The sequence below is a fragment of the Lineus longissimus genome, chromosome 6 (genome assembly GCF_910592395.1).
Source record: "Lineus longissimus chromosome 6, tnLinLong1.2, whole genome shotgun sequence".
In the NCBI taxonomy this organism is placed as follows: Eukaryota; Metazoa; Nemertea; class Pilidiophora; order Heteronemertea; family Lineidae; genus Lineus; species Lineus longissimus.
The window spans coordinates 21,041,578-21,057,485 of record NC_088313.1 but is presented as its reverse complement, the minus strand read 5'-3'; the positions used below and the strand labels follow the sequence as shown (position 1 = coordinate 21,057,485).

Here is a 15,908-nt window from a genome sequence, read left to right as displayed (position 1 = left end):
TGCAGTGGATATGGGGAGGACAGTTTCTGGCTAGTTTCACCAGTTTTGATTCCATTGAATAATATCATTCTTTATATCATATTATTCTTATTAATATTATTGGCTCAATGGCACAAAAGAAAATTACCGGTACCATCTAAATATAGCATTTTGGTTATAAAGTTGACTAAATTTCAGGTTAATTGAAGAGTGTACATGTCACATGGAATTTGGTTGACATCTGTTCAACAGTTTAGGAGTCATAGGACTTAGTTGGATTTTCAATAACGGACAACGGACAACGACGGACGACGGACACAGCAGTATTGTATAGACTCCCCGAACGGTGAGCCAAAAATGCTAAAATTTGGGATTTTTACCGTTGAGATACCGTTATCTTCATTTGAATCAAGGTACGCTCGAATTCTACAGAGCGGTTCTGGAATGGGCTACTAGGGAATGAATGTAAAGAGCTTCAAGACAGTATTGTAAAGAGCTATACAAGAAGTTAAATTCACTCTTCATTTCATTTACATTTCTGATGAACTGTTCAAATTTCAATCAGATGTTCATCTCCAACACTATATCATCTTCACATATATTTCATTGAATAGAGGAGGGTAAAGAATTGATCAGTCTCATCAATGTTAGATAATGATATTTTCAACTACAAGGTAGGTAGGTTAGCATCTCGTTGTCCTTGAAGCATTGGAGGTCAACGGTATTCAACAACATTGGTCCATTACATGGTGCAAACAGTTTGGGTATTTAGATCATGCAGTCACAATTTATTTCTATACCCTCAAATGGTAATAGTAGCCATGGTTACCAATTTAGCCAAGGAGTATGTGTTCAGAGGTAGAGGTCAAGTCTGTGACCGTCATTATAAGCCACCAATATGGAGAGACGAGCAAGTCTGAATGTCTGACTGTGGCTAGTCCTTTGGTTTAAATCATTATTGTTTTTGTCATCGAGATTGACAAGAATAATTAAAGGTCAACAGCTAGTGGGAATTGACAATGAATTGGATGAAAATGACACCTACTTCAAAGCAAGATACTGTTCACCCAGCAAAATCAGTTAATTCTTGTTTCGTTCACTAACCTTGTCTCATTCTCACCTGAAGACTCCCGAGTACCTACAGTCAGAAAGAAATCAAATACATTACAATGTTGAACAATTTGGGAGGCCCGTACATTAGTCACACTAAACATTTATACATCATTCAGAGGCATTTTAGTTTAAGTTGGTTCTGCAATACCAATAATCTTCAAAATAATGTCATTCTGTTTACAACTTCAGCAGTGATGAGTAACATCTTAAATCAAACTTTTATTCTGCGTGACTAAAAACTATTCATGCATACAATTGTCTCGTGACATTTCCGTGCTAAAATCTATCGCTACAGGATATTGACATTCTACAACGTTATTGGAAAATTGATTGCTCAGAACAAAACTATTTAGCTGCTGGTGTTTGTTACATTCACCTACCACCAAAGAGATATACTCTCCAAAACAAACTGGTACAAGGACTATACGTGTCACATTCCATGAAAAGACACATTTTTCGGAGATCTCTAGGTGGGAAGTACTCAGTAGCCCCCCCCCCCCCCTCCTCCCCTCTGGAAAATTTGACGCTGTCATCCTACTACAAACCAGATATTGAAGCAGCGACACCTCTGATTGCTATGTGAACTAAACGATCAACATTTGAGTGGAGCTGATGACTCAAAAACGTTAGTACTGATGTCTACTACAGATAGTTTGATGACATTTAGTGGAGAATGTGTAAGAGCCTTGCCCTCGGCCATTCACCCAATCAATAATATTGATGATCCATTCACATTGATTATTTGCTAAACCTCCTGCGCTAGCACGCTGGAAGATCGATCGTAGTTTTCTTGCAGATTAAAGGAGGCAGATCAGTCCAGTGTCACGATGCAGCATACAGGGTGTGTCTTAACAGAATGCGACCGATTCAGGTGAAATCTTCTGTCTTTCTGACTACAGAAAACTTGGTATGTTAAAGAGGTCTTTACCACTACATTGGAGGGCGAGCTTGTGATGTAGGATGGCAGAACGATGATTTTGTGCCAGTTTACCAGCACTGAGGTCTGTAATATCATCTACCAAACGATGCAAAGTAGATATTAGGTGCACTTGATAAGGAAGGGATGGTGCAGTGATGCCATTCATGTTCACGTGTTTGTCATGGCACTGCCCGTCAAGTATACGGACATAAGCTGGGGGGGGGGGGGAATGGGCATCGACAACTTGCATAAGTTTATCTGTCCTGGCTTCTCAGTCAACTCTAAACAGCGACTCTGCCATCTGCGATGTGGGCGTAACTTTTGAGCTCCATAACAAAAAGCAGGTGTTGCCAAAGTTATGAGTCTGACCTTTTGCCATAGACAACATTGATCCCCTCAAGTATTTCAGACAGGAAGCAAACCCACATAGCCTAAAAGAAAATCATCCAATGTTTGCTAAATTTGAGATGATTTCCATAAAAGCAAATGATTAGATAGTTGTGCATGTGATGGCCATGTGAGAAAGTCATGACAGTGAGAAGAGTTCGCAACAACTGTAACTCAGCAATAACAAACCAATCTCACTATCCATCAATGTGGGTGAAAGGTCAAAAGATTATCTTAAAGACCCATAACCAATATCAAGAATTCTGGCCGAGATGTTTAAGTTTGAAAGTAGAAGAATTTCAGGAATATTACACTCTCATAATGCATGTACTTACATAATGTCCTGTCTTGCCCTAATAATCAACCTCTCCTCATCATAGAGACCAAGTTAAACAACAATGGTTGAAGACAAAGTCACAACCACAATGGTTGAAGCCTCCTGGAAAGAGACAAGTGAAATATGCTGTATTCGTAAAAGTGTCAAAATGTCCAGGTGAGCTCCATCTTCAATCACAGGCAAGGTCTTATTGTGCAGGATGAATTATGTATTGATGAGTTGACAATCACATCAGAGCATGGACCACATCAGGAGACAGCACAGATCACCAACATGTATTTCTCTTGTTGGATTTTCTTACGACAGTTGTACAGAGTTAGACAGCATGAGGGTCCATTTTTACCAAGGATAATGACAATTTGATGTAATTTATTGCATGGGGTTGTGAAATAACCTGTCTGGTCAGCAGTGAACCCTGAAGCATGCACATTTGCAAAGGCAACACTTCCACACAAATCAAGCACAAGATGATCATGCATTGTTCACGTGAACAGTGTTCTTCCCTTTGTTTTTCAGCAACGCTTGCATGAAAACAACACGTGAACCCCCAATTACATTCATCCCATATGTGGGGGCAACTTTTGTCTTACTTGTTCCCAAACTTCCTCGAGGAGCAAACATCATTAACCTCTAAAGGTTGACGGATTTTTGTAACAAATGTACTGAATTGGTCTTAGGCTGCCCCCAAGAAAATATTTTCCAAAGTTTGACTGACATTACACTTCCACTTTTTACGACTTACTTGAAAGCAGGTCTGAACTGAAACTGAGAAAGTCATCCTGACCTAAAGAACATTGTATCTGCATATAATATTTTAACATCACCACTGAGAAAGAAAAGCTTTGTGTATCGGATCGTGGTAGAACAATTCTGACTTCTGAAAGTTTTTTATCTCAGAAAATGCAACCCTGTCTGGGTCTAAAGGTCATTTCATTTCTCAAAACAAGGAAAAGTAGGACACATTCTTGTTTTCGAACATTGTTTACGAGTTCCTGGACTTTTAATGACTTTAAAAGAAGTGATGTAGGAAGATTGTTAGACAGTTCAAACCCAAAGGAAATTGATCCTCCGTCTGGGACAAAAGGTCCTTTAGGTACAAAAACTGGCAGAGGTCACTGGTGGGCTTCAACTCAGACAACAGCAGGCCTAAATTGATCTCCTGTCTGAAGGAAAATGTCTTCTCACTTGTGTGATTTTGAGAAAAAACCTGTTGATTCAGGTTGTGGGCTCAAATCCAGACAGTTAATTGCTAGGATTATCAGATATCAACTCTGTCTGCAGCAGAATTTTTGGCCGAAAATATCTAGAGAAATGTCACGGATCAGATAACGTCTGCTCCAAATGGGATGCGATAATTATGAGAGAAAGAATTGAAGATTCCAGAGAGCTGCTACCAATCAGCTGATCTTACGCTAAACCCTCAAGAAGCGAATGGATAGTAAGACTGACTTTTATGGGCATGTGACGCATCACCGAGGGGCGGAGCCATGATGGACAGAAATAGATGAAGACGAAACTGTGTCATCATGTGAAACTGGGTGAAAATATCACAGCAAGAAGAGGAAGGAAATGGAAAAAACCTTCTAACCAACAATAATGTACTTCATTTGAGTTTTCATTAGAATATCTGTCATTTTGTCTTTACTTGCCACATTTTGGATAAGATTCATGAAGAAAATCATCATTTTCTTTGTTGTTGTCGTTGAATCGACAATCTGCGTGGTCGGAAACGTCTCAAGTGACGCATCCTAACATAGCCTTCTGTTCTTTATAAGCGATAAAGAACAAGACGTTCCCACCAATCAGATGTCACCATTTCATAATCTTATCTTATAGTACTATGAGGCGAACGTCATAGCATGCTCACACAATCAATAATAATTTCTTGCTCTATGATCTTTGTAGGGTACAGATTACCCCTGAGCAGGTTACTCATTCTATGATTGGGACGATCTTGTTTCAACGACCTTGGCTATTGATGCTGATGGGTGCGACGCTGTGCTTGTTATTTGGGCACCTCGAGCATATTTTCTGGAGCGGTTATGAATCACAGGTTTAAAAACTACTTGATGACCAGGGAAGGAACAGGATAGGTTAGGTTGGGGGTGTTGTGGACAGCTCAATTGATAAGCTGAAATCATAGGTTAGCCTATCATGCCTAGACCTAGATTATGAGGGCAGGAACAAAAGAGGCCTTCCAGGCAGTTCTTTCCCAGATAGCAAAGAATGTGGGCCTCATATGGGTATTTGTATGGGCAACACGGGTCCCATATACCATGTATGGTTCCAATGTGGGTATACGTATAGGCAAATATAAGCACATTCTGCATGTGGGTTTCATATGGGGACCAAGTGGGCAGATCTGGGCTCACTGTGAGGTGTCACATGCATGTGGGGCTTACATGAGATATCACATGGGCAACCTGGGCTGATTGTTTAGGTCAACCAATAAAGTTATATTAATTACGTTGTAACTATTATGCTCAAAATCAATTAATGAAAATAAAGATTAGCGTAATATTAACCTAACAAGTGCAAAGGGAGTGCAAGTTGATTGACTGATTCTTGTTACTAGACTCAAAATGAATTTACGTATTTCAGAATGCAAACCAAGGGCATAAATCATCACAGAAACATCAGATCATAAATCTTTTCACAACTTGCTAGTGGTGGTTTGCCAGTGAAGACATCAAAGCTCGCTCCATATATTACCCCTTACACCCTACCCTGCAGAGAGGTGAGTGTCCAACTCATCTCACCCAGGGGTTGCTGGTAGATTAGGGGATTTTTATTCAGTAGCCCTACCTGTGCTGGAGGTTAGGCCTACACTGTAAAACTGAAGAGAAGAAATGAGCTCTAAAGGCCAATGTACACCCGTTGGGCTTGTTGAGTGTAAAAAGAAGCCGACCTACAAAATGCCTCCGATAGAAGGCCTACCCCAGGAGCAGGCCCAGGTGATCAACTTACTCAATATTCAATCACAAGCCTTTGTCGCCAGGCATTCGTTGGCCTAAACGAAACAGAGATGCATTGGCATTTGACAACATATACAGTAGGACCTCTCTTAGCAGACAACTCTCTTAAGGACAGTCTCTATATCAAGGACACTAGCTTTGATCCCAAATTGGTTGTTTCCATTCAATTTGACCTCTCTAATCAGGACACCTCTCTATTAAGGACAGCACTTGTCAGTCCCGAGGGTGTCCTTGATAGAGGTTCTACTATTTATGGCCTGCAACTCTGATCGACCAAACTTCGCTCATGGCGACGATATAGCAACTTGGCGCCAGGATAAAAGAATGGCAACTGAATAGTAGCCTCGCCTCCGTGCACGACCAACTGCAGGGCAGTAGGCCTAGTACATGTGAGATGTAGACTCGGGATGCCCTACGAAGTCCATGGCCTACACCACGTGCCTGTGGTCAAGAAGGCACTCATTAGAGTCGACTCAAGGCGTTGTATGACGGCGAGTAGGCCTCACACCCCGTCAATCAGGTCAAACCTCAAAGATTAGAAAAACGAAACATCCTTGATCAATAACGTTGCCTCGATATATGAAGACCAACAGAATAGGTTCCGGGTCTTAACCATCACTTCCCGGCATAGATAGACTACACGCAGCTTCCCGCCCGCCTGACCATCCGGTGCTGCCATCTACAATTAGGGTGATACACTATAGTCCACGGGAACAACCTGTCCAAGGGAACAACCTGTCCTCGAAGACAAATTTCATAATGCGCTAAGACCTCGGTTTTTCCCTAAATACCCTTAGACAATATTACTTGACAGAGGAAAACTGTTTTGTCTTATTTATATCAAAGGTAGGCTACTATCATGGCTAGCTTTTAAAGATAGCTTAGTTGGCTACCTAAACACCCCGTGAAGTTTGTCTTGCGCTATTGCTTATAACTAAATTGCTACAGGGTCCTGGGTGTTCACACTTCATATGTAGAATAAGAGGAACCTAGGATTTGGAATCAAAAATAAAATTCTTGGGCGGTCTAATCAGAATCGTGCATTGGCGTCCTCGTTGAAGTTGCTCGATCAATTTCACGTAGTTGGGGACCGGTGGGATTCGAACCAGCGCAAAAAAAACCCCAATCGGGTCAGCGCCTCAGACCACTGAGCTACCGAAGTTCAGTTGGATTGGAGAGAGCGATAGCCGGTGTAGAAGTTTAAAATGTCCTAGGTTAAAATGTCCGGGAACAAAGGATTCTATTATGCGCTTCAATCTCTGAGCTATTGCCGGTCAGGGTCTCTATAGAACCATATTGCAGAATACAATAGGGCCGGACACTTTTTCCAGGGGGGACACTTTTTACTTTTACACCGGTACACGAATTTTTTTCCTGAACCTTCCGGGCAGTATACAGTATATTCATTATGATATCTGAAGGACTATTTCTTGGATCTTGGAGATGGGCTATTGTTATTGTCCTTTCTGTAAGTATGTTGCAGGCAGCATAACTCAAATATCTAAAATCTAAATAACAAGGGAAAAGAAACGCACTATAAAAATAAAATATTGAGAAAAAAAAAGAAAAAGAAAAATGTTGTCCACAACCAGATTCGAACTCGCGACCTTTGGATCGAACATCGTAGTCTGCCATTTCTGACGAGCGCTCTACCAACTGCTCTAAAGTTTCTCATGTATTTGTCGAAATCTGATTGGCTAAAAGTCCCTGTACAAATGTTCACTATAGTGCCCCAAAGGTTTCCGGAGAAATTTTTTTTTCCTGAACCTTTCGGGCAGTACATTTTAACGATGATAGGTTGTGCATCAGCCAGTCCTTCGTCCCGAAAATCACCCAAGAAACAGGTCACAATCAGTTTAACGATGGTGGGTCATCAGCTCACGTTCATCAGCCAGTCCTTCTTGCCCCAGACTTCACCCAATTAAGAGACAGTGTCACAACCAGTTAAATGATCACGGACAGAGCTATAAACAGGGCTCGCAGTAACGAACACCTTCATCTCATCAGGTAGCCATGGATTCAAAGTATATGAATTCTAACAAGACATTGATAAGATTAACAAGTATTTAATGAAAAATTCATATATTTCTACAACATAAAGCCAAACATTAGGTGTGATAGTGAAAAGCTTCCTGATCAAAAGAAACTCATAAGGAGTCTTTACATCAGTTTGACTTGGGAGGCCAGTGGTGATCTTGGGAGGCCAGTGGTGATCTTGGGAGACCAGTGGTGATCTTGGGAGGCCAGTGGTGATCTTGGGAGGCCAGTGGCGATCTTGGGAGACCAGTGGCGATCTTGGGAGGCCAGTGGTGATCTTGGGAGGCCAGTGGTGATCTTGGGAGGCCAGTGGGGATCTTGGGAGACCAGTGGTGATCTTGGGAGACCAGTGGTGATCTTGGGAGGCCAGTGGTGATCTTGGGAGACCAGTGGTGATCTTGGGAGACCAGTGGTGATCTTGGGAGACCAGTGGTGATCTTGGGAGACCAGTGGTGATCTTGGGAGACCAGTGGTGATCTTGGGAGGCCAGTGGTGATCTTGGGAGGCCAGTGGTGATCTTGGGAGACCAGTGGTGATCTTGGGAGGCCAGTGGTGATCTTGGGAGGCCAGTGGTGATCTTGGGAGACCAGTGGTGATCTTGGGAGGCCAGTGGTGATCTTGGGAGACCAGTGGTGATCTTGGGAGACCAGTGGTGATCTTGGGAGGCCAGTGGTGATCTTCACTGAAAGCCAACCTGGATAGGAGCATGGCGGTACTAAAACTGCAAGTGAAATTCTCTGTATAAAATTGACACTTCTGTTTGAAACCTTTAACCATGAAATGTCCGCAAAGCTAAAATATCTTAATTATGAACAGTCTAAATCGTGCATCTGCTGCCAACATTTGATAGTCAATGCATAGAGCGGAAAGGTGTTCCATATCTGCACAAAGGACGTCTGAAACTCCAGTCATATATTTAGTGGGCAACCCCAAAAACAAATACAGAAGTTCTAGTATTTTAATGGGGACTACGGACAGAAGCATGGGGTTCAAGTGCTTCATTAGTATGCACAGTCAGTGGACGGGATGATGTTTGATTCAGCGATGATTATCATATTCCTTCTACAAGCATGAATAGTTTCAATGAGCAGTGAGACAAGAGAGCACCCTATCTGCAGCTTGGTCTAACTTAATCTGACCTACCAGGACCCTGCCTATAATCTCCCTTTAAGAGCATTAACTAAAAAGGTATTTGATTTCATCACAAGATGTTAAAAGGGACTGTTGATGTTGCATCACACTAAATGGTGAGGCAGACGGGCAGCCCATTAGAAAAGCATAACATACACGTCTATTGCATAGCTTTGCTCTCTGAGTACTGAGGCACATCATGTTGACACAGCGTACATGTACTATAAGTCTGAATATTTCTGAGGTGATCCTTCCTGCCGTTGGCCCCCAGAGCCATGAATGGTCTAGAAACTAACAACATGAATTACATCTAACAGTACACCTGAACCAATATTACACTAAGCACAGTAGTGTTTTGCATTGCGGCTGGAATGACAAAGCCTCTTTATGTGCAGACATTACACTTAAAGATTTTTTATGATTTTCAATACAAAAAGTATCAGATGCAATTTTTATCTTTGCAAATCTAGATTACTTGCAGAAGAAATCTGTGAAAATGAAATGCCTGAGAAAATGTAGGAGCTTATTGTTTTCTACTTACAGCATGTACAAGCGAGTGTTAACTACTGAAGGTACTGGGTGACATATTGGGATGAGAGACTAGCATAGGATTGCCATTATCCAACCTCTCTTTCTACTCCAACACACATGCCGGACTACTACATTTTACACAACAGTTTGGACAGCACAAACATTTTTTACATGTAACATTATATTAAATAAACACATTAAATCAAAAACTCGTGTATAAATGCAGAGTCTATAAAAATCATAATTATTTTGAGCAAACCATATATTATAAATAAATCTGCCGTGCGTGCACAATTTAACAGGTATAAAAATAAATAATCTCATTCATACTAGTTCCCGATGACACCAGTACCCTTTGGTGAAGAAAGGATCATCAGTTTAACTCTAAATGATGTGCAATACCCGGAGAAGGCTATAATGTGTAATACTGACGATGATGACTATGATGATGACTATGATGATGACTATGATGATGACTATGATGATGACTATGATGATGACTATGATGATGATGATAAAAACATGCTGTCTAATTCAAGCAAAGCTGCAGCCTTTACAAAATGAAGGATCACATAACTCTGCCAGCGAGTTGAACTTGAGACATGGTTATACTCCAATACTAGAGGCAACCTGTCTAAATCTAGCTCATGAAAAGTCCACAGTCACATACAAGTCCATGAACTTGAACAGTCCCGTATTCAGTTCATCTGTCAATCCCAAGAGCCAGATGATGTGATAATGGCCATTCTCACTCATTCAAACTCCAGCGTCTTCACCTGAACGACAGCTGCATCGTGACCTTGACCTCAAGCATCACATGACTCTTCCCGATTGACTTTCTTCGATCGTCTCGCCGACAGACACAAACAGCCACTGTTGTTCCGCTCTCGTTTGCGAACCGTTAACAGCTTGTGTTTGCTACGCTCCTTGGCTAGCTTCTCATACATATCCTGCTCCTTCAGGTACCTGCAATCACAAAGACAACTCATAAAAGAAGCAGTGACCCCCGGGCTCGTAATCATATCAGCAGCTTTAGCAAAATTATCTGGTAAGAAACAATGCAACAAGGTCAGTGCTTGTACATATGGTCGCAAAACACGATTTCATCTCTTCATGCTCACTTCTGCAGTTCATGGTTTGAGCTCACAGTTCACAGAGCCCACAGCCACAGAACTCACACAGACGACATTTAACAACTTCCAATGTCTCAACTTACCAAAGAGGAGGCCATCTGTTTTCTGACACGTAATCTTGGCTGTCCTGAGAGAGCGATCGGAAATCTTTAAAATGCTGTTTGTAGACTTTGCTGTAGTTGTTTGAGAGGTAGCTGAGGCACCACACTGCCAACTGGAGGGCATTGTAGTACTGGAACAGAAATCCACAAACATGACATTCCAAATTCAAAAGGACTCACAGTGACATAACAGTACGCACACTTTTTTATGTATATGTCACCTTGCGTGGCAAACAGCAGTTGTCAGCTACATATGTAATTGTTGAAATCAACAGCAAAGTGAAAGAGACAGTCAATCATTTTAACTCCAAACTGACATAATGGAGGGTTGTACGGCCTTCAAATGAATCTCTGTTTTGGCCTTTGAGTTGAGATATTTCTGAAGCGTTGAAGCACCTGGCGAGAGATGTGTTTAGTATTCACAAACCTGAGCAGGTTCCAAAAGGAACAACACTTCCTCGACAATCTCTTCACCCTTCTCCTCCATCTCGGTCAAGTTGATGATGATTTTGTCCTCGAGAAGTGTTACGAGACGGAGCAGACAAAATCTGTTGGCGACCTCGAGGACTTCTGTCACATCAACACTGGTCACATCAGGGCACTGATCTGTGTAGAGGTAGTCAAGTACACACTGGAACGTTTGCTTGGACATGCCGGGAAGAGGAATCTGAAACAACAACAGTTGTTGGGATGAACATCTAGGGGTGTAATGGCTCAAGTTATCTTCTCGGTCTGCATTGGTCTTTGGTATCATTGCAGTTCCTTTAGGCAAGGAGTTTTTTGACTGTATAGTATGCCACAACATCACCAACTCTCAAGGTGTAATTGTTGGGCTACTCATGCATTGATGCTGGCACTGACTCAGAGACTGTTCAATGAGAGTGAAATAATCTGGCATCTCCGGTGATCTGAACTACAGCCCCATCAGAACGGTAGAGCCATATTTGGTCAAGGTGCCTACTTACCACCTGTAATGAGCTCTCCCTGAAGTTATCAGTGAACAATGCCAGCATCCAGTCACATCTTGTCATGATCAGTGCTTTGTGAGTCATCACCTCATCGTCTTCACAACGGAACAGAATATCGGAAAACAGGCCTCGCCGTAAAAGCAAGTCTCTGAATTTGTCTGTTCTTCTCTGAAGAAAACTCTCATCTGGTAATGTCATGATGTCTTCTCCAAATTCAGTGTCGTCGATTATTGCCACTAACTCCTGCAGGCCGAACATGTGAGCCACCTGGCTAACCTTACCACAGAGGTTGTGACTGACTGTGGCTTGACCAGTGTACAGGAATCGTAACACTATGTGGAACACTTCAGGTGTGATATCTGAATGAAGCACAACTGCCATTTGCAGCGATTTGTTATTTGGAAATTGAGTCCGAGTTGGATCTCTCGTTGGAAGTGCATACGCCGAGGTAAATGCAGGATGAAGCGGGCAAGCATCCACAGAATCTGTGGCAGTCATGTAGGCATCGTCATCCATTGTCCGTATCAACATCTCATGATCCGAGACGCACACAGGCCAAGAGCTGCTGTTCTCTTTTTCGTTCAGCTCGCTTCGTTGAAGATTCTCCAAGAATAAATCATAGAAAACATCAGACGCGCAAATCAAAACGATCTTGTGCGCTAGAATCAGCTCTCCCTCAGCGATAAAGACAACATTGCAATAATCTCGATTATCAAGAAGTTTCTCAAAATCTGATGTATAATCAGATCTGAGCATCTTTGTAATTGGTGCCTTATTTGGTGGTGGTAGGGGCGGGGCCTGAATGACGAGAGGTAACACACGCTTTAGCTGTGGATTCCAGAATCGCATCTTTGACCTCTCGATGAGCGCAGACCGAATGACATTCTGGAAAACTTCCTTTAATCCGTACGACGTCAAGACACTCGTCTCCAAGTAATCAGCACCAATATCGTTCGCGACTTCACGGCCAGCGTCTGGGAGGATAATGTCTCTTTCTCGAATAGTCCTGAAAAGAGATTATTTCATCTATAATCACCTTAGGGATGCTTTAAGACGAGCCTTGTTCAAACTATCTGAGCACAGGCAAAGCAAGCCCAAAAGTCACACAGAATGGCTATAGTATCAACTAAAACAATTCTACCGTCCATATTGGCAAAAAAACTTACTGAAAGAATGGTCCCTTGTCCATGGCGATGAACTCAGGATCCTTGTAGAGGAAACGCAGGTCAGTCTGTGTGCCCACCAGGAGGATTGGAGTATTAGGGCAAGACCTCTTTACCTCAGGGTACCACAAGTGGGTGACATTTTTCAGTGACATCGGGCGCACCGTCGAGAAGCACAGCAAGACAACGTCAGCTCTAGAATACGCAAACCTCCTGTCCTTGTCATGGTAACCGAACGTGTCCCAGAGACGCAGCGAGACACTCACGCCATCTACCTCACAACAAGACAACTTTAGAACCTGAAAAAATATCAAGCCGCCATTACGTGTACATCCAAGCTGCCAAAAATCCACTTCAAAGTATACTAGTATAGAAATCATCATTGCTTTGAGCCAATTAGGTCGTCCGGCCAGAAACAGTAGATAAAGAAGACAAAAGATACTGCTAATTAGTTTTCATATAACGAGCTGTCATGTTGCCATTGCTTTTGTTTTTGTTATGATATGTTCCTCAATACTCCCAGGGGCTGTCAATGCTCTCTATAATTAAACAGTTTATTGATTAACTTGTTTTTACCATCATCAAGTCGATGTAACGATGCCATTGATTTTAGGTTTGCACTGGAAAACACCATCCAAACATATGTTATTTCCAGTAGAAAAAAACTATAAGAAATACATCAGTTTTCTGTGGCCTTGCAACAACTCTGTGTTGTTGTGAGGCCAGTCACAAGTCTCCACCTCAAACCCTGTCCTACTCACCTCCACATCTCTCCTGTAGTTGTCTATAGCCCAGACAGTTGGATGATGGGTCTGCATCAGTTGGTGAAGGGTGTACTTGGTCCCGCACGCCTGGGCGCACACCAATCGTGTCTTCCCGACCCCTGTGTCGCCCACGACAACACATTTCACCACTTCTTGGTTGGGGAGTTCAAGATCCATTCTAAATCACAGCTCAGCACACAAGCTAACTTGAGTTGGTTTACTGAAAGAACAGGAAAAGAAATAAGAGTAGATACAAAGAATTATACCTCAGAGAGGCTAACTCAGGTTTGCCTAGAGATTCATCCACTGCTATTCAATAACCATTAATGAGTGTCTAAGTTCTAACAACATTTCCAATGATCACAACTTATACACGTTGTATCAAAGCTTGAGCAGATTCAGTCTGTTTGGCTGTTTAGCTGGGCTGGAATGCAACAGATGTCAAATTTATGACATGAATTCTCCGTTTTAGTACACAGCCATCTGCAATTTCTACTGATTTAGAAATAACATTTTAAACAAGGATATATCAACTTTGACCAAAGGTGTTTATCATCACATTTAAAAGATCTATAACAAACAAGCAAAATTGCCAAGAGTTGGCCATTCACCTACCTGCTGTCCGGTTGTCAACCTCCAAGTGGATCACCTTAGAAAGGGACAGAGAATTTGTAGCGAAAATCTGAGACATTTCCTTCCAGCAACTCAGTGTGGGGTCTGTAAGAAATAAAATATTTAAAATTAAAATGAAGTCAGGCCGAAGCAAAGAAATACAATGTTTAGAAGCTTGCCCCCAAAAGTGAATATGATATCATTCAAATTCAAGGTGAGTTATATTTTTCACTCTGAGCAAGTGCAGGCGAGCAATCAGATTTGTCCGGTAGTTCCGGTATCAGTCCATCCTGAGATTCAGGTTTTTGATACTCCTACCACACATCCTCTCTCATGGCCACATCCTAACTGTGGCAGTTTGACTCGAGACAACACACTCATAACCATACAGTTATTTAGTCTGGCCTAAGATACATATTTTCAACACTTTATTGAAAATGATTTGATAAGTAATGGGCTACAGATGGCCCCCCACGAGTGTTTTGGTTTAAGGCCTAGCATTTTCTTCATTGTTCTGCTAGGATTAAGATGTTTTTAACCAACTTCAATGCACAGCCACAAGATATTGACTCAAAGAATCACAGATTTCATGAAGGAAATAAATGAGTGACATATTATAACCTCATAAGAATATTATAACCAATTAGGCAATTAAGTATTTTTGTGTCCAAATTCTGGTTTGAATTCGAACTAATGTCAGAAATTTTATGTCTACTCAGGCCTACATGAGTACATGATCTCAAGCCTTATGGTTTCTGTTACTTTTTAGGGCCAAAATTACAAATTATGTTTTTGCTGATTTCTGTGCACCTCAGCCTCAGGCGACATAACCATCCATGTTACGCACAGATGTAGCGATGCAATATTTTTCAATATTTAATGGTAAATCCATATCTCCTCTCATTTGCCTGAATTTAAGTGGTTTTTGTAAAAAGTCTATAGGCCAATACATGATATATAACTATATAGTAGAACAATGACATTCGTGACACTGACAGTACTGACACACACACGCCATCCGAACACACGACATTGCTCTAAAAATATACGATCAAATAACTTGAAATCACACTGATTACAACCCCAGTACAATAAACATTGGAATAAAGATCAAAATTGACACTTGTATAACTTATGCGCTCCTTATTTCAACTTCTTTTTCGTCATGTTTGTGTTACACAGACAAAGCATCAGACAGTGTGTGAAGAAGTAAACAGTGTCAATATTTTCCACATCTGCCGGGACTACTAGTTACTATCCTCACTAAAAGGTGGCAGCATAGACAATTGACCTGCAACGCACCTAAAACGTAAGTCTACCTTTGATGCTGGTTCAGTGAGACTGATTGTGACAGTACAATCCTCTGGCTCAGTGAGACTGGGTGTGACAGTACAGATCCTTTGGTTCGGTGAGACTGATTGTGACAGTACAGATCCTCTGGTTCAGTGAGACTGATTGTGACAGTACAGATCCTCTGGTTCAGTGAGACTGATTGTGACAGTACAGATCCTCTGATTCAGTGAGACTGATTGCGACAGTACAGATCCTCTGGCTCAGCGAGACTGATTGTGACAGTACAGATCCTCTGGTTCAGTGAGACTGATTGTGACAGTACGTATACAGATCCTCTGGTTCAGTGAGACTGGTTGTGACAGTACAGATCCGTTGGTGTCTTGAGACCACTAATTAGCCAATTCAAACAAATTTGAAGTGCTGAAAATGGAGGTCTTCCAGCTTCGTTGCTCTGCAGAGTCCCAA

The 15,908-nt window shown here is 41.8% G+C and overlaps 2 protein-coding genes across 4 annotated transcripts; both read right to left on the bottom strand.

Annotated features, from left to right (window-relative positions):
• Positions 1-7,800: 7,800 nt before the first annotated feature.
• LOC135489480 (rho-related BTB domain-containing protein 1-like) lies at positions 7,801-15,359 on the bottom strand. 3 transcript variants are annotated; one of them, XM_064774858.1, is made up of 8 exons: positions 15,272-15,354; positions 14,154-14,255; positions 13,536-13,758; positions 12,778-13,073; positions 11,609-12,617; positions 11,071-11,310; positions 10,626-10,774; positions 7,801-10,375 (listed from the first exon to the last, which is right to left on the bottom strand). In XM_064774858.1, exons 3-8 carry the CDS (start codon positions 13,713-13,715, stop codon positions 10,216-10,218), a joined length of 2,034 nt encoding a protein of 677 aa, XP_064630928.1. In that variant the 5' UTR covers positions 13,716-13,758; positions 14,154-14,255; positions 15,272-15,354; the 3' UTR covers positions 7,801-10,215. The 3 variants fall into 3 exon arrangements, with proteins under 3 accessions (XP_064630928.1, XP_064630929.1, XP_064630927.1); XM_064774859.1 differs by having other exon boundaries at positions 15,283-15,312; XM_064774857.1 differs by having other exon boundaries at positions 14,154-15,359.
• Positions 7,871-8,455, bottom strand: LOC135490031 (uncharacterized). Its single transcript, XM_064775677.1, has one exon. It carries the CDS (start codon positions 8,453-8,455, stop codon positions 7,871-7,873), a length of 585 nt encoding a protein of 194 aa, XP_064631747.1.
• Positions 15,360-15,908: the final 549 nt, after the last annotated feature.